The sequence below is a fragment of the Ictidomys tridecemlineatus genome, chromosome 5 (assembly GCF_052094955.1).
Source record: "Ictidomys tridecemlineatus isolate mIctTri1 chromosome 5, mIctTri1.hap1, whole genome shotgun sequence".
NCBI classification, from domain to species: Eukaryota; Metazoa; Chordata; class Mammalia; order Rodentia; family Sciuridae; genus Ictidomys; species Ictidomys tridecemlineatus.
Genome location: NC_135481.1, coordinates 27,150,351 through 27,177,257, shown reverse-complemented (window position 1 = coordinate 27,177,257; position 26,907 = coordinate 27,150,351). Strand labels below are relative to the sequence as shown.

The window sequence follows — 26,907 nt, the reverse complement described above, 5'->3', positions numbered from 1 at the left end:
TTTTCTGAAATCAATTTGATTTTTTTTAAAAAAATTGAGATTTTTAAACACAAGAAATTTGCTTTGATTATGATTCCATCTTTTAATGCTGGCTTCTTCAGGAACAGCATTTCCAGAGAGATGCTGTTACCTTTTTCTTGTGTTTTAAATTTTTTCAGAAGCCTCTTTTTACATTTTTTCATCCTCAAATTAGAGTATCTATCCTGATAGATTTTTCAGCACAGAAGCAGCCTGGATTGCCCTGCCTGCTTCTTAACTCTTTCTTACTAACAGAGTCTGACTCCACTCATCTGTACTGGTTTGCTCCTGCTGCTGTACACTGGCTTCAGTGACTGGCAAGAAGAAAAAAATATATTCTGAAGCTCTCTTCCTTCTAGATGCATCGTCCCCAAGTCTCCTCCTGCCTATAAAGCCTGTTGGGAATGCACACTGCCATGTGGACATAACCCTTCTTATCCCACTTCTTCCTGATCATGGTTTTTGCTAGTACTCATGATATATGAATGGTTTTTGGAAGAGAAACTGAGTCAGGCAAAATAGATAATAATAGATACATTAGAAATACTCTTCAGATACTAGCAGGGTTGAAAATTTGGTTTTCAGATTTTTTTTCTCTTCTTTTCTTTTTTCTTTTTGGTAACTGTCAAGTTTCCAATGATTGGCCAAATCCACAAGCTACCTACTTCCTGAATCCTGTTTTTTGGCAGCCTCTCCCACTGTATGGATCTCAAAAGACCTTTTAAGAAGCAGCTAAGTCTTTCAGTGGGGGGAAAAAAAAACCCTTAAACTAAAATGAGACCTGTCACTGAATTCTTAGATGAGGGACTTGTTCAACATGCTTAACCTCAACTTCCTTATGTCTGAAACAAGAGATTGGATCAAGATGTCATTTCCAAGTTTCCCTTGGAAATGACATTCTAAAATAACGTATTTTCAATCCTAAAATATTTCAAGTCAGGAAAGATAAACTTTTCAAAGGAATTCTAAAATGATACCTAACAAGCATAGTGACTTACTTTAAGGATTTGACACTTAAGTCTTATTAACTACTGATTAATTATTCAGCAATAAGCTTCTACATACTATAGCCAGGGAGACCCATTCATATTAAAGCATCAAAAAAGTATTTAAGGATAAGGCTTGGAGAGCTATGAAACATAAATTCCAGTGAGGCTAAGTTAATTCAAGTATTTGGATGATTGCTATGGAGTTTAATATATAAAATGGGGAGTTAAAATATGATAATTGTAAATGTCAGCTAAATGTCATAAAAATAAGATATCTAGACACTGTCTAAAGCAGTTTATTTTTGATTTCTTGTCTATTAATTTTTGTCTATTAATTCAAGATTTTAAATTAAATAAAGGAAAATCCAGGCAGCTTTTTTTTCTTCCCTTGATGTAGGAAAAAAATGAAGATATTCAATAAAGATCATAACATAGTATACACAATATAAGTCATAGCTCCAAGATTACATCTGTTTTGCCCTTTATTAACTTTAACAGGTAATAAACACCTGGACTGCAGTCTCACTGTCTGTAAAATGTGCTTAATACCATTTAATAACAAAGCAAGACCTTCTATCAAAAGCAGTTGGCACAGTGCCTGCTACATACAGGTGGTCAAATACTGTAGCCATGGTTATCCCATGAATTCCTGCAAATATACTTTAAGTATGGTAAAATGAAGACAATGAGCAAAGAACAGGGAAGAATTAGTAGGAAAGCATAACAAAGGATAAAAGGAAATAATGAGTGCAAGTCTCTTTCTGGCTTATTCACCGTCTACCATCTTTGATTTATAGAACTAATGACTTGTAGAATTAGACACAGAATCACTCATACCCAGGGTCCTGGAGCTAAATCTGGAGAAGCTGTAGGGCAGAGATTTCAGTGACTCTGATATCAGAATAGTCATCTTCTATGGTGCCCAGAAAATGTCCATGAGAACAGATTGAAACCTCTTTGTCACACACTTATGCAATGTGGTTAACCTATAGAGGTCATTTGAGAAACTATGATATTTTAAAACATGCTGATTGAGAACTTGGAGATAATTATCAAATGTATTATATGGGTAATTATTATAAAATATTTACTGGATCAATTACCTAACAAAGTATACTAAAATTATGGTAGGTGAAAAACTCACTGTGTTAAGGAGCTTATTCTATGCTGTGTCAAAATCTGATAGTAATCAGGACCTTTTTATCTTCAAAAGATGCCCTCCTGAATGGACTTCAAATAAGCAGACAAGTGGTTCCTTCAGCTTCCTGCCCTTTGCCAATGTTGACTTACATAAGCATTGCTCATTCTTGAAATACTCATGATCCAGTAATGTTGTGACAAAGGACACATTCTAGATACCCATATGGTGATTTCAGACATAGCTAGTCTAATTTTTATCAGCTTAAATAGAAAAGATTATAACAAGCAGTTTCCAAGTTTTTACTGTATTCATTAAATTGTTAAATACACGAATAAAGAGCACCATAGATTTTCATATTCAGTAATTTGAGAAATATTAATCTTAGATATTAATCTTACATATTAATTTTTATTCTAGCAAATAACTGTATATACTTCAAATTTCCTTTGTCCCATTTCATTTTTGTCCTAGGATGGTTGACACATTGTAACATACACACATGCTGAATAATCATACTTCTCAAGATGGGAGATAAAATGTTTTGCATAGTCTAGCACACATTGCTCATGTCTGACTGATTTAAACTTCTAAAGTTTTAGCATCTGCAAAAGGATTACATGAACCCACTAAAATAAATGTACAGTTGTCAGTTTGCATAGTAATGGAGGACTGTAAAAAAAACTGCAGATGAAACAGCACAGCAATATTAATAAACTAAAAGGAAAAATTATGATTCTATCATGACTTTTAAAAACATCTTGTCAGAAACAAACACCAAATTTCTGTCAGTTATAAGTACACAGGGAAATTGAAATGTAGTAAAATTAATACACAGTGTACTATAACTTAAATCATTAGAAACATTAGGAATAAGTGTTTTAATTTTACCAAGAGTATTTTGAATGACACTTATTTTTCTTATTGTACAAGGAACAAGCAACTTCTCTGTGCCTTGTCATATTATTTCTTAAGTTTGTAACTTTCTATCCTTTCTGCTTTTGGTGTTATCTCTTTAGGTTTCTTGCTTTGTTTTTGTGGTGCTGGAGATTAAACTCCGGCTTGGTGCATACTGAGCAAGTGCTCTACCACTGAGCTATGTTTTCATCTGTAACACATTCTCCAAAAGGCCTTTTAATTTTTTTTTTAATTTTTAAATTCTTTTTGTTATACATGACAGTAGAATGCATTTTGACATATCATATACATAGAGTATAATTTCCCATTTTTGTGGTTATACATGATGTGGAGTTATACTAGTTATGTATTCCTATATGAACATAGGACAGTTACATCCGATTCGTTCTACTGTCTTTCCCATCCCCGCCTCCCATTACCATTTTGCCATGTCCAATCCAGGGAACCTCTCCTTCTCCCTCCGCACAGCCTATTGAGTCAGCATCCACAATCAGAACATTCTGCCTTTGGTGTTTTGGGATTGGCTTATTTCACTTAGCATGATAGTTCTGAAAGGACTTTTAATGTAAGGATTTTCTATGACAACATATCTATTAGAATATCTTCATCTTGTCCTCATTTATGTCAGTGGACTCAATTTCACTAAGTTTTAGCTGCTATCTAGACACTATGCAAGGATAACAGAGTGGAGTAATTTTTCAGGGTCAGTAATTTCTTCTATTAACTATTGATATTCTATGCAAATTGCATCCTGACATTATTACTCTTTCTTTGTGGCACTTTGATCTTTTCTAGTCATTTCCCTCTTACAATTATCCTTGTTTGTAAAATATATGGGTTTATTTTTTTGTTTTTTTTTTAGTTGTTGATGGACCCTTTTTTATTTGTTATGTGGTGCTGAGAATCAAACCCAGTGCCTCATGCATGCTAGGCAAGCACATTACCACTGAGCCACAACCACAGTCGCAATATATGGGTTTATAACTGGGAAATAAGGTGTCGATACAACTACACATCTTGTCTGTATAAACTGCATAGACTTACAGTGACTAATCATTGTGATTGGTTACTGAAAATGCTCTCCTGTGATTTACATAGTGATTTTTAGACCAAAGAACCAGGCTATGAAGTTTGTACCTTATTAATATATTTTGGTAACTGAAACTTAAAGATTTTGTTGGAAGATATTTTAAAATGTAAGACCTGAAGTTCAGGCATATAGAGAGACCTTGTAAAATGAAGATTTCTTCATATTAAATTAGCAAATATTTAATTGGCCACTTAACATATACTAATAGGATACAGAGTTAATTGTCTTAGAAGAAATATGGATTATTACAGTGCTCTCTCCCCTTCTTCATGGGGGATACATTCAACTCCTTCTGGTGAATGTCTGAATCTGGACAGCATTGAATCCTATGTATACCATATCTTCCTACACATATCTATGATTAAGCTTAGTTTTTAAATTGGGCACAGTAAGGTATTAATAATTCAAAATAGAACAGCTGTTATTATAGCATGGTATACTCATTTAAACCTTAAGAACTGTTTTTTTCTGGAATTGTTGATCTAATATTTTTTGGATCACTGTAGACCACAGATGACTAAAACTGCAAAGTGAACCCATGGATCAAGGAACTCACTGGAGCTTATAATAGAAGTTTCCTGATGCTAGAGTACATGGCCAGGGAGGGAAATGTGCACAATCATCTACAACACTGGACATAAGATGGGTGCTAGAGAGAGGCCATGAAAGCACCAACACATAGTTCTAAAATGCAGTTCCAAACAGCATGATCCTTAACATTAAGAACGATGACCCATTAACTGGTTGATACACTCATAACTGTCATAAAACTCTCAGACCTAATTCCACTCTTCAAGTAGTGGAAGCAGCCACTTCTCTTCACTATATTTCTTTTAACTAATCAGTAAATGTCACAATTTTGTTTTGGAAAAAGAACTGTATTTTGGAAGTCTAGTAAATGTTTCCACCCAGGAAGTTTCAGAAATGTTCAGGTACTGCTGAGTACTAAGTGAGACATTTACCATCCCAGTCCCCATGCAGCTCTGTGTATCTCTTCAGAAAAAAGCATACAGCATACACAGAATGTACAAGTAGCTACAACGGAGCAAATTGGGGAAAACTTAACATTCTCTGTATTTAAAGGCTACACTTTAAAAGGATTTTGTCACATTTTTTTCCTCCAGTACTGGGGATCGACCCCAGGGCCTTGTGTGTGCTGGCAAACTTTACCACTGAGCTATATATCCCCAGGCCTTTAGGCACATTTATTTAGCTGTTCATTGTTTCATTTTTTGTGATTTTTTTTTAACTAAAATATGTTGATTAAATCTATAGAAGGGGTTCAGGGTGATATTTTCTTACATTTTTATGCAGTATACTTATCAATTTCAACCACCCTACTTTCCCTCCACATACACTTCACAATCTCTATTCTGTTTTGAGGTAGAATCCTTTGGGATTGCACATTTGAGAGAATATGTGGTAATTGTCTTTCTGTATCTGGTTATTTCATTTAAAATAATGTCCTTAAGCTCCATCCATTTTGCTGCAAGTGACAGGTTTTAATTTTTCTTATGGCTGGATAAAACTCTATTTTGTATGTGTACCACATTTTCTTTTTCCATTCATCTGTTGATACACACCTAGGCTGATTCCATACCTTAGCTATTGTGAAATGTGCTGCAATAAGCATGGGCATGCAGGTGGCCCATTTGTATGATGATTTCATTTCCTTTGGATATCTACTCAGAACTGGGATAGTTGGATCATATGGTGGATGTGTATTTAGTTTTTTGAAGATCCTCCATAATTTTCTCCATAATGGCTACACTGATTTACATTCCCAATAACAGGATATAAGAGTTACTTTTTCTCCTTCTCCTCACCAGCCTTTTTTTTTTTAATTTTTGATAATAGCCATCCTGACTGGGGTCAGATGGTAATCATTGTAGTCTTGATTTTCATTTTTTATATAACATCTTGCTCCCATCTCTGTCTCTATTGATCTACCTTTCTGTCTTCCTCTCCTCTACTCCCCAGTCCCTGGAAAGCACCATTCTCAATTTATAAGAGATCAATATTATAAAATTTCACATGAGTGAAGTCATGCAGTACTTGTCTTTCTGTGCCTGGTTTATTTCACCTAACATAATGATCTCTCAATTCCATCCATGTTGTTGCAAACTGCAGGATTTCATTTTGTATGGCTGAATGGTATTCTATGGTGTATATGTGCACTATATGTGCACTTTCTGTCTGCTCAGCTGCTGAACACTTAGGTTGTCTCTATTTCGTGGCTATTGTGAATAGTGCTGCAGTGAACAGGGTTGTTCTGATGTCTTTTGGATGGATTAATTTCATTTCCTTTGGATGTATGGGCAATAATGGGATTGCTAGATTGTATTGTAGCTCTGTTTTTATTTTTTAAGTAAACTCCATACTGTTTTTCATAATGACTCCAAATTTATATTTCTACCAAGTGCATAAAGATTCCCTTCAAGTCTTCATCAGTACTTGTTATTTTTTGTCTTAAAAGTCACAAGCTGTATGCATTTTCTGTTTGAAGGAATTTTCTTGCTATCCCTGGTTTCAAAAATAGTTTTAAAAAACTATTGAGAAAATACATTTGACAGGATTGATGTTTTATGACGGTGAGGGGGGGGGCTTTTCCCATTTGGAGATCCTTGAAAATCTGACATCTTTATCTGTAAAATTTCCTTAGTTGAATGCAATAAAAGAATTACAAAGTCATTGAGGGAAAACTGTAGTCCCTTCAAAGATAATTTTATGGCTAAGATAACTATAATATTCATGGAGGTTTTACATAATTTTCATATATGGCATTATTCAAGAATCTTTAAGGGATTAAAGTATTAAACACATTTCATTTATTGGGCAGTTATTATGGGCAGATAACCCACATTTTTTAAAAAAATATCTTTTATCCTTATAATAATGCTTTTATATATGTGGTTTTCTCACCATTTAAAAATAATTAAAACTCTGTGGACTTTCATTTTCGTAACTGTTAATGAGCAACAGAAAACATATTCAGGGCAGTCTTGTTCCATTGCCACAAGTCTTTGTACCATGTTACATAGTATGCGGCAATCAAGAATGTAATTAACATACAAGAGGAAGTGAGGGGAAAGGGAAAAATAATACAAGGGGGAGAAATGAATTACAGTAGAGGGGGTAGAGAGAGAAGAGGGGAGGGGAGTGGAGGGGGGATAGTAGAGGATAGGAAAGGCAGCAGAATACAACAAACATGAGTATGTCAATCAATGGAAGTGTAACTGATGTGATTCTGCAATCTGTATACGGGGTAAAAATGGGAGTTCATAAATCATATTTCACACTTTGATTCAAGTGGGTTATCAAGAACTATGTAATGTTTTGAACAACCAATAAAAAAAGAAAAAAAAGATATAAAAAAGAATGTAATTAAATATTTATAATGTAAAAATGAAAGAATTTAATAATACAGCTATTTGGACAGGGCTTCATAGAATATGGAAAATGTTCCAAACTTGCAGTTTTTTAAAAAAAAAATAAAATAGGAGGTTTTGAAGAATTAGTTCAATGATAGCAGCAGGTACTAGCAGTGTGGATGGAATAAAAGGCATCCTAGTCAAATATTGGGTTTTAAGGTTTGATCCTCAGTATAGTGAGATGCAACTGTGAAGCTCTGCAGAAGAGAATGGGGTGAAAAGAAAGATCCATCTTTTATACAGATGAGAGGATTTCTTAAAATCCCTGACTATAATCTCATGACTAAAAACTAAATTTTCATCAGCTTTAGGATGAGTTCAACTTTCTAGCATTTCCACTTGTCACTCCTGCATCTAAGCTCCATCCATACTAAATTCTTTGCAGTTTCTAAGACATACCTTTCTGCTTTATGCACCTACATTTGTTTATTTGCTATTTCTTCTGCTACCTTTGTCTACAAGATGAATTCCAATTCAACCTTCAAGACCCTCCTTAGGCATGTCCCCCACTGTGGAAAAGCAGTGAATGTTCATATTTTAAGCCCTCCCTACTCCACCAAATATTAGCTTGTTGATCCTCAAAACACAAGACTATTGAGGAAATACTAAAAGCATTTCTGTTAGGAGCAAATCAATGATATTAACTCCAATCAGGACATTAACTCCTGTCCCAACAGGATTCAATTGGCACATCCCAATTGGAAGAGAATTTAATAAAGGAACCAGGTACAAAGGCATGGGCAGGATATTAGACAGCCAGAAGGAAAAGTAGACTAACCTCCCTATGACAAAAGTAAAAGGGGAAGGGAAGAAGTTATCAGGGTCAGAAAAGAGACTGTCACCTAACAACAGCTGCTTGAGGAAAATTTGTTTACAGGATTCAGCCAGCAAAAGGGGACTGGCACAGACTACACATCTGGCCAAAATACTGGATGCTAGAATAGAGGGCATCACTGATTGTTCATACAGATTAGTCTGAGGGCATAGAGCAGGATGGATGAGGTAGAAAACAAATGTGGAGAGCCCAATGGAGGATAACAAACCTACCCACTTTTAACAACATCATGCATTAAAACCATAGAAGTACAAGCCAATAAAATCAGCCAAAGCAAGCAAGACCAGCTAATTGTTTTTTATTATACCCACATACCCTTAAGGACTAAATGAAAATCTTTCATTAAAAACTCAGTTGCCTCGGTTAAAAAAAATTAAGGTAGAAAATTAACTTTTTTATTATAAGTTATAAAGAAAACTAGTCCATTTAAAATGAGATAAAATACCTAGGACTAGATTTTTTTAAAGCATGATAGGTACATTAAGAAATGTTTTCAATGTACACACACACGCAAAAAGACTTGAATAATGGGAAGATACACTTATTGTGTTCTTGAATAGGAAGGCTCCATTTCCTTAGGATATCATCAATCCAGCAACGTGGAACTATTCCAAAGATTACTATCAATTTTCTCTCAGGAACCCTGCTTTTTATAGAGTAGACACCCTCCTTACTAATATCATAGTTGGGGTTCCTACTGTTTTTGGTGATACTAGAAAATTTGAGTTTTATCAGTTTCATCCACCTTCACACCTGAGCTTTCCTCATTTGTCCTAAATGCAAGCTAAAACAGTGCCTCCAGGAGAAGAGGAGTAAAGTGTGATCTTCTCTGGTGTATACCTTTCCTCCTCCTCGGGGTAGTCTCCCTGGTGTTGGGAAGGAAGGAAAAGGAAGACAATGGAAAATGGTATTTGAACTTTGATGGCAACCTTTAGTGGCCAAAGGTTGTTATCCATTTGTCTTAGATCATTGACTTTGGGAAAGATGTCCCTAGAGCAGCTGGTGTGAGACTCACTTCCAAATAGTTCCCGTAGGCTTTGATGGGCTCTCATAAGGCTGGACACTTAGCTACTTACTCCTTTTTAGCCTCTTGTAATGTTAGTATCCACAGTCCTCTAAGGTACCTGCCTCTGCTCCACCCAGCCTGGCCCCATCCCTGACAAGAACAGAGCCCACAACGGCCTTTTCCCTATCTCATGTCCAGATCTAGCACATAAAGCCCATTCAGGAACCATCCCCCATACTTGGGAATTACGGACTTCAGATTGTAGGCTGGGCACACGCAGTTTTTTTTGTGTTTTTTTTTTTTTTTCCACCCATTTGACTCTGCTCAAGTCAAATATCTAGACAACCAGTCCTGTAACAAAATGACTATCTGGACTGCAATTTCAGTTTTCTCCCCTTCAGGAGTAGGGAACTTTTCCCCTTTTCTTTCCCCACCTTCCAGCAGAGAATAGCCAGCCTCTTTACTTATGCCCAGAATGACCACTTTATAATTTCAATCTATTATCAAATGGCTATGATGGGTAAAGGAGGCCCTAGAAGTGAACAGGCTCTTCCACAGGTCTTCTTGAAAGTTTCTGGCCCAAATCCTGATGATTTTCTGAAGTTAAAGATTTTCAGCTTTAGGAATTAACCATTTTATGAGAATATTTTCACAGAAAATAAGATTCTTGTTAATCTCACATTACAAATGAGAATGTAAAGGGCTACAAACTAAAATTTTGTAACTTTGAAAAATATCCCACTCATTATACTATGAATAATCTTGTATAAGTGAAAGATACTAATTCATGATAACCATTTTTCAATTGTTTCCAGTTTAACTTGTAATATATTCGTGTTTAATATTAAATATTTGCAATCTTCTTTGATTCATTTTTCAAGCATGTATATCCATTGAACATTTACTTTGTAATTAGTGCTGTAGCATTCTCAGTCATAGAAAAGAATATGGCAACTTTATATAATACTGAATAGAATGACCATCATAAATCATTTTAGGTGAAAAGGTAAAAGGTAAGATTAATAATGACTGCATGTGTCTTGATTCATGGGGAAAAAATGTGTATGTTCAAGGCTGGTGATCTCATTTTTCTAATGAGAAAACTAAGGCTGAAGAATGTAGTAAATTATAGGATCACAGAACCAGTAGTGACATAACTATGGCTTGAATTCAAGTTTTATTTGACTCTGTCACAGGTACTTTCCAATACAACATGTTTAACTCTGAATTAATCTTCACCAGCATAGAGTTGACTACTCTTATTTATGCCATATATACACATTGCAAATGTATCTATCATACCTTTACCCTATTCCAATAACACCTTTGTATTTCGTCTTCCTGGACTACTGTGAGCTTCATGAAAGCAAGTGCTCTCCAGAGTCATCTTTGGGTCTCTACTACGCTGGTCTGTCAAATCACAGAAAAAAATTTAGAAGAATGAAAGCAATGATGCATCCTTGTATATATGCAGTGACTACAACTTTATTAAGTTCAGAGTAAATCAACTGCAAGTTCATGTAACAGAAATAATGTATCTTATAACTTTTGTAGACCCTATGAAATTTTAGCTCAATAGGCTAAGTATAATTATACCCAAACCTGTATAGAAAACAATTTTTATGACCTACTAATGGAAAGAACCATTTACTTCCAATAACATTGTAACTCATGCACAGAACATAGACAAGTTGATGAACATCTAAAATTCCAGGCCAGTTAACTTCTGTTTACTCGCAGGTCGCTCCTCCAAAGATGCAGTGGGTCAGATATCTGTTCACGTGGATGTCACTGCAACCCCAGGAACTGGAGAGCATAAGGTCACTGTAAAAGGTATGGTTCATGTTCAGATAAATTAAACAGCCATAGCAAGAAAATGTAATTTTTCTCATATCTAATTTTTAAAATATAGGTCATGCTCAATTTCTTCAGAAAACCAAAACAATTATTTAAAACATCTGAATGGTTTAAATACACAGGTATCTAAATTTCCAAACTAGGTACATTCCATGGTTGGTATTATGATTTTAATTAGAAACTAGTACTATGGTTGGCTTCATAACTTCTCAAAGCTAAATGTTAGGTTCTTACTATTCACATAGACTTATCAACTTATTTCTTTCTGTGATTTTCAACATTTTTTGAACTAATATATGGCTCAATCTATTAGTTTTACATTGTAAAAGCAGTCTCACTGCAAGAATAATTTAAAAGGTAAAATTTGAGTTAGCTACAGTCTATAAAATACATTATGTAAAACAAATTTAAAATATATCAGGATACCATGGTTTTGATCATGAGTATATTGAGTAAAATGCTATGTTTCTTTTAGAATATAATAGATAACTGGTAAGAATACAGATAAAGGTGCATGCATATAAAGTGTCTTTTGCATTAGCAATTCCAAGACATTTGTTTGCTTATGCTTTGATAATATCAAAATAAGAACATTCATTTGAAATTGTTTTCCTGAAATTAGGAAACACCTAAGTGTTTAAAGTGACTGGTTAAGTATAGGTGGTATATCCATACAGTGTAATATATTTGCACTTGAAAAATAATGAAGTAAATGTCCATGATTCACTTTTTAAAATAAAGCTAATGTTTTTGTACTTAAATGTTGAAAATATTGTCAGTCTGAAAATTAAAATTGGAGTTTCATATATTTCCTACATACTTCTTGATGTGAAAAACACCATGGTCTTACATAACAAGGAATGCTGACTTGTCATTAGTAACAGAAGCCATATCAGTTGTACCTAATTTTTCACCATGCCAGTGCCACACAGCTTAGAAATTCATGTCAGGAGTGCATTTTGGAGAGTAAATTGTTTTTCCTTCAAGGTTACTTCCTTGTTAATGGGATTAGGACACCATCAAATGAAATCACTTTTTTAGAATAAAAATTCAGCATAATAACCACATGGAGGAAGCTAAGTTTCCACACCTTTATTTGCTAACATAATCCCTTCCCTTTTCGGATTTTAGTGATTGCTATTAATGACCTAAACTGGCAGACCTCAGCAATGTTCCGCCCCTTTGTGGAAGTTTGCCTACTGGGTCCCAACCTTGGAGACAAGAAGAGAAAACAAGGCACAAAGACAAAAAGCAACACATGGTCACCAAAGTACAATGAAACATTCCAGTTGTAAGTCATAAACCTTACTTATTTATTCAACCAGCCAATGGCTATTCTAAAGTAAAGCCTCTTGGTGTAAGTATTCTGTAGGATGCAATGAAGAAAGCCCATTCTCGTTCCCTTTGTTTAGTGACTGTGTATCGGGCAATGTGTAGTTATGAGATACATGACAAAGACCTTCTGTTACATGTAAGCTATGGATAAAAAAACACGATATTTTTGTTTAAGATTTTTGTCATAGGGTAGTAAATACTATGCAGAGAACTTCACAATAAGTACTATGGCTAGTTGCTAGTCGGGAAAGCTTCACTGAATCCTGAAATAACAGTCCTATAGGGAAGAGAGTCCAGAGTGTTTCAGGCCAAGGGAAAGAGCTGATGCAAGGAGTCTAAAACGGAAGCAAGCATGGCTTATTTAATAGGGTAGAGTGGCTCAGAGTAAGATGAGTTTAGAGAGGTATTAAGGGTTTGCAATTGTCTCTCCATAAGAAGACCCTTTGGAGGGTTTTCAGATGAAGGGATGAATATTGAATCTTTAAATGATTATTCTGTTTTGTAAAGGAACTAAGAACAAACAGGTAAAGATATTATAATAATCACAATAACCTTATTTGTTATCCTGGCAAGCAATAATATTGACTAATTCATGGTAGTAAAAAGGAAGAAATAGAAAAATTCTAGATACATGTTGGAATTATATTCTTGCATGAATTGGATGTAGAAAGACATGTCATAGTCCTGGGAACATTCAATTTAAGATAATTCAGGATATGCTTACGTAAAAAGGAATTTACAAACATGTGAGTACGGGGGACTTTAGGCTACAGTGATGGGATTTGGGGCTCTCTCCACATCTTGAAGGGAGGAGACAGAGAGCCATTAGGACATTAGTAACACTGGGAAAGTAAAAGCTCCATGTGTTGTCAGTTGGGAGCAGCAACTTTCCATGGACAGAAATATCTCTCAAGGCAGCCTCAGATCCAAGAAACCAAGCAAGTAAAGACTCCTGACTTCAATGTTTCTGAACCCTTCTGGGGCTTCATTTTGTCCAAAAGCAATTTTTTCTTGTTCAAGCCAGAACAAGAAAAAACCCTATCACTGCAATAGAATGCAGGACAACAAAGTGAAGAGACAAGAGTGGAGAATGGATCCAGGTGGGACAAAGATACCTGACACTGATGAAAACAAGAACCACCCTAGGTTTTGGGCATGAGAACTAACCTGGGAAAATTGTGATTTATTTAAATGGGAAAAGAGGGAAAGGACATGACATCAAGGATTTTGTTTTGGAGATGCCTATTGGACACCCGAGATGTCAAATCCTCAGTTGGGTATAATTTTAGAACTGTCTTTCTATAGATCTTATGCAATTCCATAAATCTAAATGAGCTAACCTAGAGAGAGAGAAGGAGATCCAGGACAAAAACCTTAGAAATTTCCATATATCCTTACTGATCTGGTTGGTTCTCTTGGTATCTCACTTTCTTACTATTCTACAATATGCATCAAGAGTCTAATAGATTACTCACAATAATTCCTAGTAATAAACCAGCTCATAGAATTCCACCTGTCTGCTCTTCCAAGTTACACAAGTTTTCTAAAGTACTAAAAATCACTTAGATTGTGTGAAGGTCTACATGTCAACACTGAATTACCACAACCACTATTCTTGGAAAGGCAGAATTTTAATGTACACAAAGATATGACTGCTATCAGATTTTGCTCTCCTCTTATCAAGCCACCAATTTATTTTGCATTCAGATTGTCTCTAAAACAAGTGCACAGGTATCAATGTAATCTGGTGACAAAATTTGACTCTGAAAAATGTTTCCTCAGAAAAATATCACCTGGAAAAGAATATTGGAAGCTGGTACTGCTGACAGATATATGTGCATTCATTAAAAAGCCAAGAACATCTGAGGGAATTAAAATAATGGGTGGAAGAAGACTATTCCCAGAATATCACCACTCAACCTTCTTCAAAATATGCAGTTCTACACTGACAGGTTGTCGTAGGCTGTTGCTAGTAGAGGCCACCCTCAGCTACACACTTGACAGGCCTAACTGTAGGAAGGAATTGGCATTGAAGTACCAGACTCTACTGGAACTGATGTAGGCTGGAGATTTGTATCTATTGTAGCATAGTTATTCCCCTGAGTAAAGGCACTTAGATATAATAGCTTTTCCAGGAGCCTTGGGTAAAGATAATAGTTGCTGATGTTGAATTAGCATAGAGATTCCTCAAAGAGTACCCCTCAAAACTAGCTCCCCATCCTAGCCACAGTCTTTATCGATGAGAATATGTGAAATCCTGATTTTAATAATTAAACAACACAGTATTTTACTTCTCATTTTGATCACTATGCTTACCATTAAGGCAGTATTTTTTTTCTATCTAAAGTAAGTTAGGTTACTGTCATAAATTTTAATGGAAAATCTTAAGTAAAATTTAAAGGGTCATGGTTAAAATACATTGCTTCTCTATTTGCCACCATAACCTTTTTGAGCAAGGTACACAATGTTAGTATTTTAGAATTATAAGTAAAATCTGCTCAATTTGTATTTCTAATTCACACAGCGTTCTAGGTAATGAAAACCGTCCAGGGGCTTATGAACTTCACCTGTCAGTTAAGGATTACTGCTTTGCCCGAGAAGATCGAGTTATTGGAATGACAGTAATTCAACTACAGAACATAGCTGAAAAAGGAAGCTATGGGGCTTGGTATCCTCTTTTGAAAAATGTCTCCATGGATGAAACTGGTTTGACTATCCTCAGAATACTCTCTCAAAGGACCAACGATGATGTTGCTAAAGAATTTGTAAGACTTAAATCTGAAACAAGATCTACTGAAGAGAGTGCTTGAAACAAATACTGAAATATCTTTGAGAATCCATAAACTCTCATTGACTACTGCATGCATGTGCAAATACATGGGAATGTTTATTTCACTACGTTTCACTGTTTGCCAGTACTCAAGTACAATGTCAACAAGGTATGTGCAAAACCTGCTGAACTTTTATACCAATTCTGGTCTTTGGGAAATCAATGTTCCATGAAGTGCCAAAATTATGATGTAAAGTAAAATATCAAGATTATCTTTAAGTGTTTATTTCATCTCATTACCAATTTCTTAGCCATGAAACAAATGAAAAGTTTTTTAAGTTTGTCCATTAGTTATCTTTGTTACATTAGTTTATATGGCACCATCAGAAATCATTTGTTACTCAACTTCTGTTTTAGCCTTACCTCATTCATCTGAGTAAAGACCCTTTTCTACCATAACTAGAAATGCAGTGACTTCTAGAAAGTATTTGTAATTTTATAGCTGCAGATATATTGTGATGATTTTTGCATACAAATTAAAATAGAAAAGGTGGGAAATATTTTATGCTGACCAGTTTCCAACCTTTCTGAAATATCACTGTGAAGAAATGCTATTAAAGCAAACTTACACAAAGCAATGCTAAATAGTTTGTTAACGTTTGATATATTGACAAACCTATGTTCTTTAAAACTGCCAAGGTCACATCACATTTGTTAAAAAAAAAAAAAAAAAAAAGGTAAGTTGATGCATTTGCCACATAGCATTATGTCTCAGCTTTACCATAATTATTCTTTGGAAAGTCATAGGCTTAATGGTTTAGAAATGTTATGGAATAACTGTTCTGTTAGTAATTTCCCTCTGACAGTTATGACTATAATCAGTTAAATGTTTCTTTTGTTAAAAAAAAACAGTGATTTATACTGAATGCAGCATTACTATACATTGCAATGGAGCCAAAATTCACGTATTCATCTATTTAGTGAAAGGACAAAATGCAAAATTGTAAGCAATTTCTTCAGTTTGTTATTTATAAGCCCAAAATGCATCATATTCAATAGGAAAACAATGCAGCTTAGTACATTGATATCCCAACATTGTTTTATAAAATTATGAAATAGCTTATAAATATTGCATTTTCTGGAGTTTTAGGATCTGCCTTTTTGGAATCTGTGCCCAACTCCTTGGTTACAGAATAGTAATTGTAATTTATGGTCATAACTGTTAGTGGACTACCTACACATGCAGAAACAGGAACTTATTACATCGATTGTTTTGTACAAGCTGGCCTAATATGTTAAAGAACAGATTGGTTCTGAGAAAGATGACACTACTCATTCTGCTACTGGGTGTGAAAACACCCAGACCAGTGAGATTGGCTAATTTGTGTTAAACTCTTAGGCTATTGCTTTGTTAATGACTTTTCCAAATGTATAGTATGATGCGATCTCTGGCATATGCATTAATAAATGGATGTATACTAAGCATTTGCAACACTTTTGCCTTCTTATTTTATCTATGCAAATAATTACTAATAAAAACACCATGCCCTTTTTACCCTATATAACACTCTTCATATTATTTAGTTCTAATTTTCATTCAACAGATATTTTCTTATAATGTATAGCTGCTTCCATGAACATGACACTGAAAATAAGGAAGTGTACTTACCTATATCTTGTAGAACATTGTTAAACCTGTGAAGGAAATTAAAAATTATAAAAGTTTTCATCAATTAATTGAAAAAGTCAGATTTATCTTAAAATGATTTATTGTTTTACAGGATATGACAAACACTTTTATAAAGCATGAAACATTTGAATAAATGGCAGTTCAGGACTGCTTTGAGATTTTTGCAGTATATGTTTACTCATTAGTACCTATATTATGATAGTAATTTTGAAATGGTTATAAATCCTGTCATTTGTTTTTCTCCAAAGGCCTAAGTGTTTTCTGCTGTAGTCAGGACAATACCTCTTGTATTACTTCCAAAATCCCTCTAAGGTTGGCAGTAAGCTCTGTCAACTTTAATGCTCCATTAACACATGTGGCAGTTTATTCATTCTAGATAAAAGCAAAAGCTCTGCACATCTAAACCTCACATTACAAGTACTTAAAGATATGCACAGAAATCAAATTTGGCCAGAGTATTTAAAACCTTAATGGAGCATTTATTATTCAAAGGAATTCTGAAGAATTATTATTTAAGGTAATCACATATCCTTAAGAACCTCTAATTCACTTATTTTTATAATTTATATATTGAATTTATCTCAGAGAATGACAATTCTAGTCTAATATCTTTCATTGGGTCTTTTTAAAAAAGTTTGAAGTAAGGTTTATTTTCTCTTAATTTGCTTAAGCTACATAAAGATATTATTATACTACCTAGCCCAATATAGCACCTGTGGTTGCCACAAACAATGAAAATAATCATATTAACCTAAGACTCAGGGAATGTCCCTGGATGAATGTCTGATTCTCCCTTCATTTGGAAGGCTTCTTGGGCACACAGGGAAGAGACTGCCCTCCCCTGGCACTACCTGCTTCTGTGATCATCCCAGTCTTTGAAACAGCTGGTCCCTTTGCTCCTCGTACTCCTGGATTGCCCAGGTCAGTGATATTTCTGCTACAGGCTTCTAGTGTTAGTTTTGCAGAACCTCAAACTAGGGCATGGTTCCTGATGCTAGATAAATCCCAATCTATGAAATATATATACACACACACTCAGCATCAGGGTACATTTTTAAATCAGTTGGCATGTTACTGTTTTTGTCCTCCTGTCTTTCTGATATATATTAATGGTCCTATTTTCTTTCACCTGCCTAACCTGGGTTTAATTTTCCTTCTGGTTTATTAAAGTCAGACATTAGATGATTATTCCTTTTGTCTTTTTAAATAAATGACATAATGTCACAAATTTTCCTGAAAGCACTACCTTAAATAAATTCCACAAATTGCTATGCTGGATTTAGTTATCATTCTTTTAAAAGTGCTTTGTAATTTCCCAGGTAACTTCTTAGATGGATTGGTTATATGTAAGTATCTGATAAAATTTCCAAATATTTAGAGACTTTTCTAAATATATTTTATTTCCAGTTTGACTCCATCATGGTTAAAGCATTCACTCTGTATGGTTTCAGTCTAAATGTTTAAAATGCACTAGAAAGGAATATATTCTTTGCTGCTAGATGAAGTGTTCTACAGTAAAGTGAAGTTGGTTGACAGAGAATGTTCTTCAATATTCTGATTTTCTACTAGTACTGAGAAAAACTGTGGATGTCTCCAAACATAATTGTGAATTTATTTCTGTTGTTTTTCTTTTAATTGTGAAGCTGTTATTAGGTATACACATTTAAGATTATGACAACTTCTTGGCGACTTGACCCTTCTATGCATTATTGCTCCTTGTTCTTAGACATTAGAACAGCAAAACACTACTAACATACCCCATTACTGGTATAGGTAACTCAAAGCCAGGTTAAAAGAAAGCTATAATTTTTACAATTACAGTATGATACCTTTAGCTAACACACACTTTGTCAACTTGTATCTAAAACAAAACAAAAAACTCTAAGGCCAATCTCTACATGGTTGGTGTATTTAGATCATTTAACTATATTGGTTTTACTTGATTGTCAAAATTCCAACCTGAAAAGGCTAAAATGAAAAGCCCATGATGTTTTTGTCTCCTTTATAGAAAAGCATTCAAGTTTGACAAGTTAATACAGGTCTATATTGTCAGCATCTACATTGATATTTCCTGAGAAAGATAAGATTTTCTTTTAGCTCTTAAACTTCATGAATCAAATCATTTTATTTAAATGTCTCCCTTAAGTATTGGAGACCGAGAGGGATGAAATGACTTTCTATTTGCATAGAAATATATAAACAGACAATGAATTTAAGTAGGTTCCTAAGAAACACGGCTATTCATATTGAGACACTGGTATCATTTGGGGTTGAATAGTTAAGTGTACATATTAATATATATTTCTATATAATGTAGAATGCATACTTTTATTATATAAAACTAGATTTCAATGCATAACAAAAATGAAACCAAGATGAATTTCATACCTCACAATTGAGTCAAAATGTAATGGTTCAGAATAACTGTCTTCATAATCTAGGATTAAAGAATAATTTTTAGTTACAAAGAAATTGATTTGACCAAATTAATATTTAAGACAAGTGAAAATCATATGCACAGTTCCACTAAAAGAAACAGACTAGATGGCATAAATTTATATAAATCATTTTAAAAATCTAATAAATCTGTGGGAAGCATGGCTGAATAGAGGCACCTAGTCCTCTCCTGCTCTTTCACAAAAGAACCAAAGCAATAGGATCAAAACTGCATATTGATGTGAGTGGTCAGAGGAGAACACTGGATATCAGTGGGAACCTTGTGATATCCAAAGGCCTGGGACAACAGCATAGGAAGAGAAACACAGGATCTGGCACCTGCAGGGGAAGGGGGCGTCTCCCCTCTGCCGGGCTCAAGATGAAAGAACCCCAGCAAATTCTATCAGTATGAATCCTGGTGATCCCAGCTACTGGAAGGCTTTACAACCCATACAGGTATACAGTCTGACCAGGTAAGTAATCTGAAATTGGTGTAGTATCCTGGCTTTGGAAAAGGGATCCGTATCCCAGCAACCCCGCAGGATGCTTAGGCAAGAGCCATCTTGAGAAGGACTTATTATCTGAGTTTGAGCTGGTCTTGGGGTCAGAAAATCCTGCCTTTTCACATCTTGGAGGCCACAGACATCCCACTATACTCAGTGTTTAAACTCTGCCTCAAGAACCATGTTGGCTAGGTAGAGTGAGTGACATAAAACCACTGAGAGCACGGCACCATAGGGGATGAGTATTGCAACAGGTGAGGGAAAGGGAAGGACGTCACCTTTAAGAACCAGAGGACCAGGATCCTGCCTTCTGAGGCCAAGGGTATGGCGAGGTGACTATATGATTTCACATCAGGGCCAGGACCAGAGGCAATTATCCATGAGATTCCCACGGTTTCTTGCCCTCACCCCCACCAGAGGTAAGCACAAGTACCTGTCACTAACAAGGTAGGGAAAGAACTTTGTGGCTCCACTACTAACCTACCCACCAAGGCATGCAGCCTAAGAAGGTCTAGAAAGTTTCTCTCGTGACAGCCACATTCTGTTCCCACTCAATCCCTGGCTGGCACTACAGCTGAATTAATTGGGTTGGTGGGTGGGAGAAAACCCCTAGCTGTCAACCCATTCCTAGACTTAGGAGGGCTAAGGCCCCACTCCTACATGGACATTCCAACAGTCAAAGCAGAGAGGAAAACAATTACTGCCACAGGTCCACGCACTGGCCACAACTTCTCTGATCTTTCACTGCTGACAAGACTTGGTATAAATACCACAAAGGGTGATTCTTGTCCCCACCACTACCCATGAAGCATGTGTGTCCACACAGCCATCTAGCCAGAGGACAAGAGTTTCAGACACCTCACCACTCCAGGTACCTCAAATACCGGAGACCCTTACAAGCCACAGATTCGATATCAACAGTGCCTGAGGAATCTCTATTACCTAATAGTGGTGATGGTTCCAACTGCAGGAGTAACAATACAGGGTATACCCTATTGTCTACACCACACCTGCCTGAACTGCTAGAATAGCCTCATTCTTGCATGACCTACAGAGACAGTATGGCTCTCTGACACAGTATATTCTATGCTCAAATTCACAAAAACAAACTATAGAACAGTTGCATTGGGCTGAACTGGAAATAAATTCAATATTGCATAAGAAACTGATCCCCTAAGACAGAAGAAGGCCATCCCATAAAAGTGATATAAACATCCATTTTTTTCAGATGCACAAATCTTAATATAGGAACACAAGAAAAGTTTCTGAAAAAAAGCCAAACTTGGAAATAAAGGGCTCTATAAATCAAAATAAAATGTCAGTTGAAATCCTCAGCAACAAACAAGATCAAGAACAAAGAATATTGACACCTGAAGGAAGATATTTCAAAATATCACATTTAGTAACAACAAAAACAGTATGAAGGTAGGATTCAAGGTAGTTGAGACACCATTAAATGATCAAACTCCACATCACTGGTATGTCCAAAGGGGAGAAACAAGAGGGTAAGAGCACAGAAAACTTCCCTAATCTTAGAAAAGACAAGGCCATCCATATACAGGAGACCAGTAGGACCCCAGATACACATGATCAGAAAAAATATCACTGTGGCATATTATAGTCAAAATGCTAAAATACAGGACCAAGAAAGAACTTAAAAATATGAGAAAAGCCCAAGTTACATTTAAGGATAACCCCATTAGGCTAACAAAAATTTTCAGCAGAAACTCTACAAGCCTGGTAGGCACAGAATGATATAGTTCAAGTCCTACAAGAAAATAACCAACAGCCAAAAATACTAAACCTAGCAAGCTGTCCTTCAGGAAACGAAGACCTTCCAACATAAGTAAAAATAGGGAATTAATGCCACAAGATCAGTCTTTAAAAAAACTGCTTGAGTTTTACATTTAGAAGTGAAAGAGAATTATACTTTTACATGGTGTCATGATCATAATTCCCGCTAAAAGAGCAGATATACGAAAGGAAATTAGAAAAGGGTCAAACATTATAAAGTAAAGCATCAAACCGAAGCAAGAAACAAGAGGGGAAAAAAGGCTAAGTCCCTACCAGTCAATAATAATCTTGGATGTAAATGAATTATGTTCTCCAATTAAAGAAGCATCCTGACCAAATGGATTAAAATGAAGACCCAACATTCTTCCTACAAGAAACTCACTTCACCAGTAAAGACACACAGAGGCTGAAAGGGAAAGGTTGGAAAGTGATATTCCAAGCAAATGAAAACTAAACAGGAGTTGCTATCTTTTATATGACAATATGACAAAATGGACTTTAAGACAAAAGTAACTGTGTGATGAACAAGGGATTAATGCATCAAGAAAAAATAATGATTTTACATCTATATGTACCTGAGACTAGAGCACCCAATTTTATGAAACAAACACTATTAGACCTAAGAGATAGGCTCCAATACAATAATTGTGGAGGATTTCAATCTCACTTTCGTCAATGGATCAATCATCCAAACAAATGCTTAAATCTTAGCAAATCAATAAAAACGAAACCTGAAATCATATTCTATCTTTTCTGATCATAACTGAATAAAATCAAAAGTCAGTAACAAATTTTAGAAATTATATAAATATATGGAGACTGAACAACACAATTTTAATGAACCTGTCATTGAGGATGTCAGAGGGAAATTTAAAATTTTCTTGAAATAGACAATAATGGCAACACAACATACAAAAAACTATAATACATAACAAATGCAATAGTGCACTTATAGAAGTAGCTGTCTATATTTAAAAAAAATAAAGATGTCAAATAAGCCTCCTAATGATATAGCTTAAGGACTTATAAAACTAAGAAGAAACCAAATCCAAAATTGGTACAAGGAAATAATACAGATTAGAGCAGAAATAAGTGAAATAGGAACTAATAAAACAATGCAAAAAAAAATCTATGAAGCAAAGAGTTGGACCTTTGAAAAGATAACCCAAATTTACAAACCTTGAGCCAGACTTACAGAAGACCGAAATAAAGTTAGAGATAAAGATGAGACATAATTGATACCTCAGAAATTCAAAGGATCTTTAGACATTATTTTCAAAAACTATATCCTAAAAAAATAGAAAATTTAGAAGAAATGGATTAATTTCTGAAAACATCACCTACCAAATTGAACCAAAATGGTATAAAAAACCTGAATAGAAGAATAGCAAGAAACAAGACTGAATCAGTTATAGAGAGTCTCCCCAAAAAGAAAAGCCCAGACTCGGGTGCCTTCACTGGTAAATTCTATCAAACCTTTAAAGATCCAATGGCAAATCTTAAAACTATTCCATTGAATTGAAAGGGAAGGAATTATTCCAAACTCATTCAATGAGACCAGCATTATTATGATACCAAAAGCTGACAAGAACACAATTTTAAAAAATCCATAGATTAATAACCATAATGAACAAAAAATGGACATACTTCAAAAATAAAATGCCATATATGTAAATCAAATTCAATAGTATATCAAAAAAATTATCCACCATGATTTTGTTCTTTTCATTCCAGGGTTGCAAGGATGACTCAACCTACACAAACAATAAATGTAATACATCACATAAATAGAACAAAGTACTAAAATCAATGATCATCTCAATAAATGCAGAAAAAGCATTTGATAAAATTCAACATACCCTCATGATAAAAACCCTGGCTAAATTAGGTGTAGAAAGATCACACTTCAACAGAATGAAGGCTGTATATGACAAACCCACAGCCCAACATCATACTAAATAGGGCAAACATGGAAACATTTTCTGTAAGATCACGCACATAATAAAGAGGTCCACTATTCTTATTCAATATAGTCCTAGAAGTTCTCACCATTTAAATGAGGTAAAAGAAATAAATAAAAGGCATACAAATATAAAGGAGGAAATTTTAAATTGTCCTTATTGGAAGATGATATGCTTACACAGAAAAACTTTAAGATTCCACCAAAAGACTATTAGAATCTATAAGCAAATTTATTCAAGTGGCAGAATTCAAAATCAACATATTAAAATCAATAGATTTCCTATATACCAATAATGATTTTGTTGAAAATGAAACCAATCCATTCACAATAGACACACACACTCACCCTCACACACACAAAATGCATAGGAATAAATTTAACTAAGGAAATGAAAATCCTTCCAGAAAAATTACAAAACACTGATGAATAAAGTTCAAAAGACACTAAAAGATGGAAAGACCTCCTATTTTCATAGATTAGAAGAATATAAGTATTATTCAAACATATTCATTCTACACAAAGAGATCTATAGAGTCGGTGCAATTCTCATCACATATGGATGACATTCTTCATAAAACTAAAAAAAAAAAACAAAACAAAACACTAAAGTTCACAAGGAAGCACAAAAGATTCCCAAATAGCCCAGATGATCTTGAGACAAATGAACAAAGCTAGAAGTAACACAATACCTGATTTCAAGACATACTACATATAGATCCAGAGTACATATAGGACATATAGTACATATAGATCCATAGCATGGCATTGGCATTTAAAAAAAAAAAAAACCAACAGGAGATCCCAGAAATAAATCCACACATCAAAGAATGAACAGCCTCTCCAACAAATACGCTGGGAAAGCGAAACATCCACACGTAGACATTTGAATCATGGCTCCCATCCCGTATATAAATCAAGTCAAAACGGATCAAAGACCTTAATGTGAGACCAAAATCTCTGAAACCACTAAAGGAAGTCATAAGGAAATACTTCAAGACACAGACATAGATATTGATTTTCTGGGTAGGACTCTGGAAACAAAAACAAAAATTGATAAATGGAATTACAGCAAACTAAAAAGCTTCTGTGTAACAAAGGGAGCAATGAACAGTGAAAAGACAACCTACAGAAAAAGAAAATATTTTCCAGATATTCATCTGACAGAGGGTTAATATTTAAAATATATAAGAACTAAAAAAAAGCACCAAAAAAGGATTGATTCAATTTAAAAATAGGCAAATGACCTGGGTAGATACCTCTCAAAAGAAAAAAATATAAATGGCTAACAAATATATGAAAAAAAATGCTCAATATCCTTGGCTAGCAGAGAAATGCATTTCAAAACTACAATAAGATACTATCTCACTTTAGAATGACTCCTCTAAGAAAACAGAAAATAATAAATGCTGGTGAAGATGTAGAGAAAAAGCAATTCTTAGACATTGTTGATGGGAACGCAAATTAGTACAGCCACTATGGAGGAAACTATGGAAGTTTCTGAAAAATAAAAAATAAGAAAACCAGCTACCATACCATCCATATATCCCTCTTCTGGATTATAGATTCAAAAGAAATGAAGTCAGCATACAAAAGGATACCTGCATACCCATACTCATTGTAGCACTCTTCACAATAACTGAAATATGCCTAGGTGCCAATCAACAGAAAAATCAGTTAAAGAAAATATGATATACATAAAAGCAATGAAGTATTATTTAGTCACAAAGAAAAATAACATTCTGTCATTTGTAGCATCTGGATGGAATTGAAGGATGTCATGTTAAGTAAAATAAGCCAAACACAAAGGCAAGAATTGCATGTTCCTTTTCATGTGTGGGGGAGGGGAGAGGAGGTCAACCTAAAAATCAAACAGTGATTATTAGGAACCAGGAACTATGCTGAGGGGATGGAGAGTGGGGGTAAAACAAAGATGAAGGGACACTATGAATGCATCCTGTATGCATGTATGGAAATGTCACAGTGAATCCATTAATATGTACAATTAATGTGTATTAATAAAATATTCAACAACAGAAAAGAAAAATTATGAATGAGCAATTCTCAGAGGAAGAACATAAATGGTAAAAAATATATTTAGAGAAAATTACTCTTAAGGGAAAAATAAGAATGAGAACTATCTCACACTCAAACTGGCAAAATATTTAAAAGTTTCTTTAATAACATAATATTTGAGCCCATCTTCCTCAATGTTATTAACAAGATTCAAGAAGACATTGCATCAGTGAACTATAATGTAACAGCCCAAGCTAAAAGAAATTATGTTTTGGATGCAAGAGATAGCATGCTTTATGATGATGACAGAAATGAGAAGGAAATAATGATGGAAAATGTTACCTTTCAGGCAAATGACCCTTGGTTGTGGAGGCTGTCCTGTGCATTGCAGGATGATTAGCAGCATCACTGACTTTGTCCAATAGATGCCAGAGACACACCATCAGTTCTTCAATGATAACAAGCAAAACTATCTTCTTTTCTGACATTGCTAATTGTTGCCGGTAAGAGCAAAATTACCACAGCTTAAAGCCATTGCTGTAGAGGTTAAGGCCACAAGTTTTAGATTGACACTAGCCAGAGTTGAAATCTTGATGCCTAGGTGCCATCAGTAGCTTCATGCAATTACACAAGTTGCTCAACTCTCCTGAACCACAATTTTCTCATCTGTACAATTTATCATTGTGTCACACTCATAACAATACTGACATTTAAATAAGATAATGCATATGCAATATTTATTGTTTCCATGTTTTTATCTGTACATCATAGTGATACATATTCACACATACATACAATATAAGGGGAGTGATACTGGCCAAAGCACATGGAATATTTAGAATAGTGATTGGTAAGTACTTGAATAATGGTATCAATTTACTATTAAGCTAATTGAACAAAGGACAACTAAATTAAAGAAATAACCACTCATGGGAGAAAGGCCGATAAGGTGAAAACATTATTGATGATGAAAACATTATTGAGAGATAGTCGATTCTTAAAAATCATATTTCCAAATGATGGAATTCTCTGCTCCAGAATAAACTGATAAAATCCAGGGAAAGCTAGGAAATCAGATTTTTTTAAAGATAGGAAATAAATGTGCTGCATTACTTGACTTT

The 26,907-nt window shown here is 34.7% G+C and overlaps 1 protein-coding gene and 1 long non-coding RNA gene across 2 annotated transcripts in view; one reads left to right on the top strand and one right to left on the bottom strand.

Annotated features, from left to right (window-relative positions):
- The window catches only part of Unc13c (unc-13 homolog C), a 576,758-nt gene extending 559,888 nt beyond the window's left edge, over positions 1-16,870 (top strand). Inside the window, exons 30-32 of the mRNA XM_078049590.1 lie at positions 11,166-11,258; positions 12,414-12,573; positions 15,142-16,870. Of these exons, the coding sequence (XP_077905716.1) occupies positions 11,166-11,258; positions 12,414-12,573; positions 15,142-15,427 (539 nt within the window). The 3' untranslated portion in view covers positions 15,428-16,870. The remainder of the gene's footprint in view (positions 1-11,165; positions 11,259-12,413; positions 12,574-15,141) is intronic.
- LOC144377734 (uncharacterized) lies at positions 10,572-26,568 on the bottom strand. Its single transcript, XR_013438771.1, has 4 exons — positions 26,129-26,568; positions 19,466-19,514; positions 17,057-17,082; positions 10,572-11,249 (listed from the first exon to the last, which is right to left on the bottom strand). It is a non-coding gene; the product is annotated as an uncharacterized LOC144377734 (long non-coding RNA).
- Between the last annotated feature and the right edge of the window lie 339 nt (positions 26,569-26,907).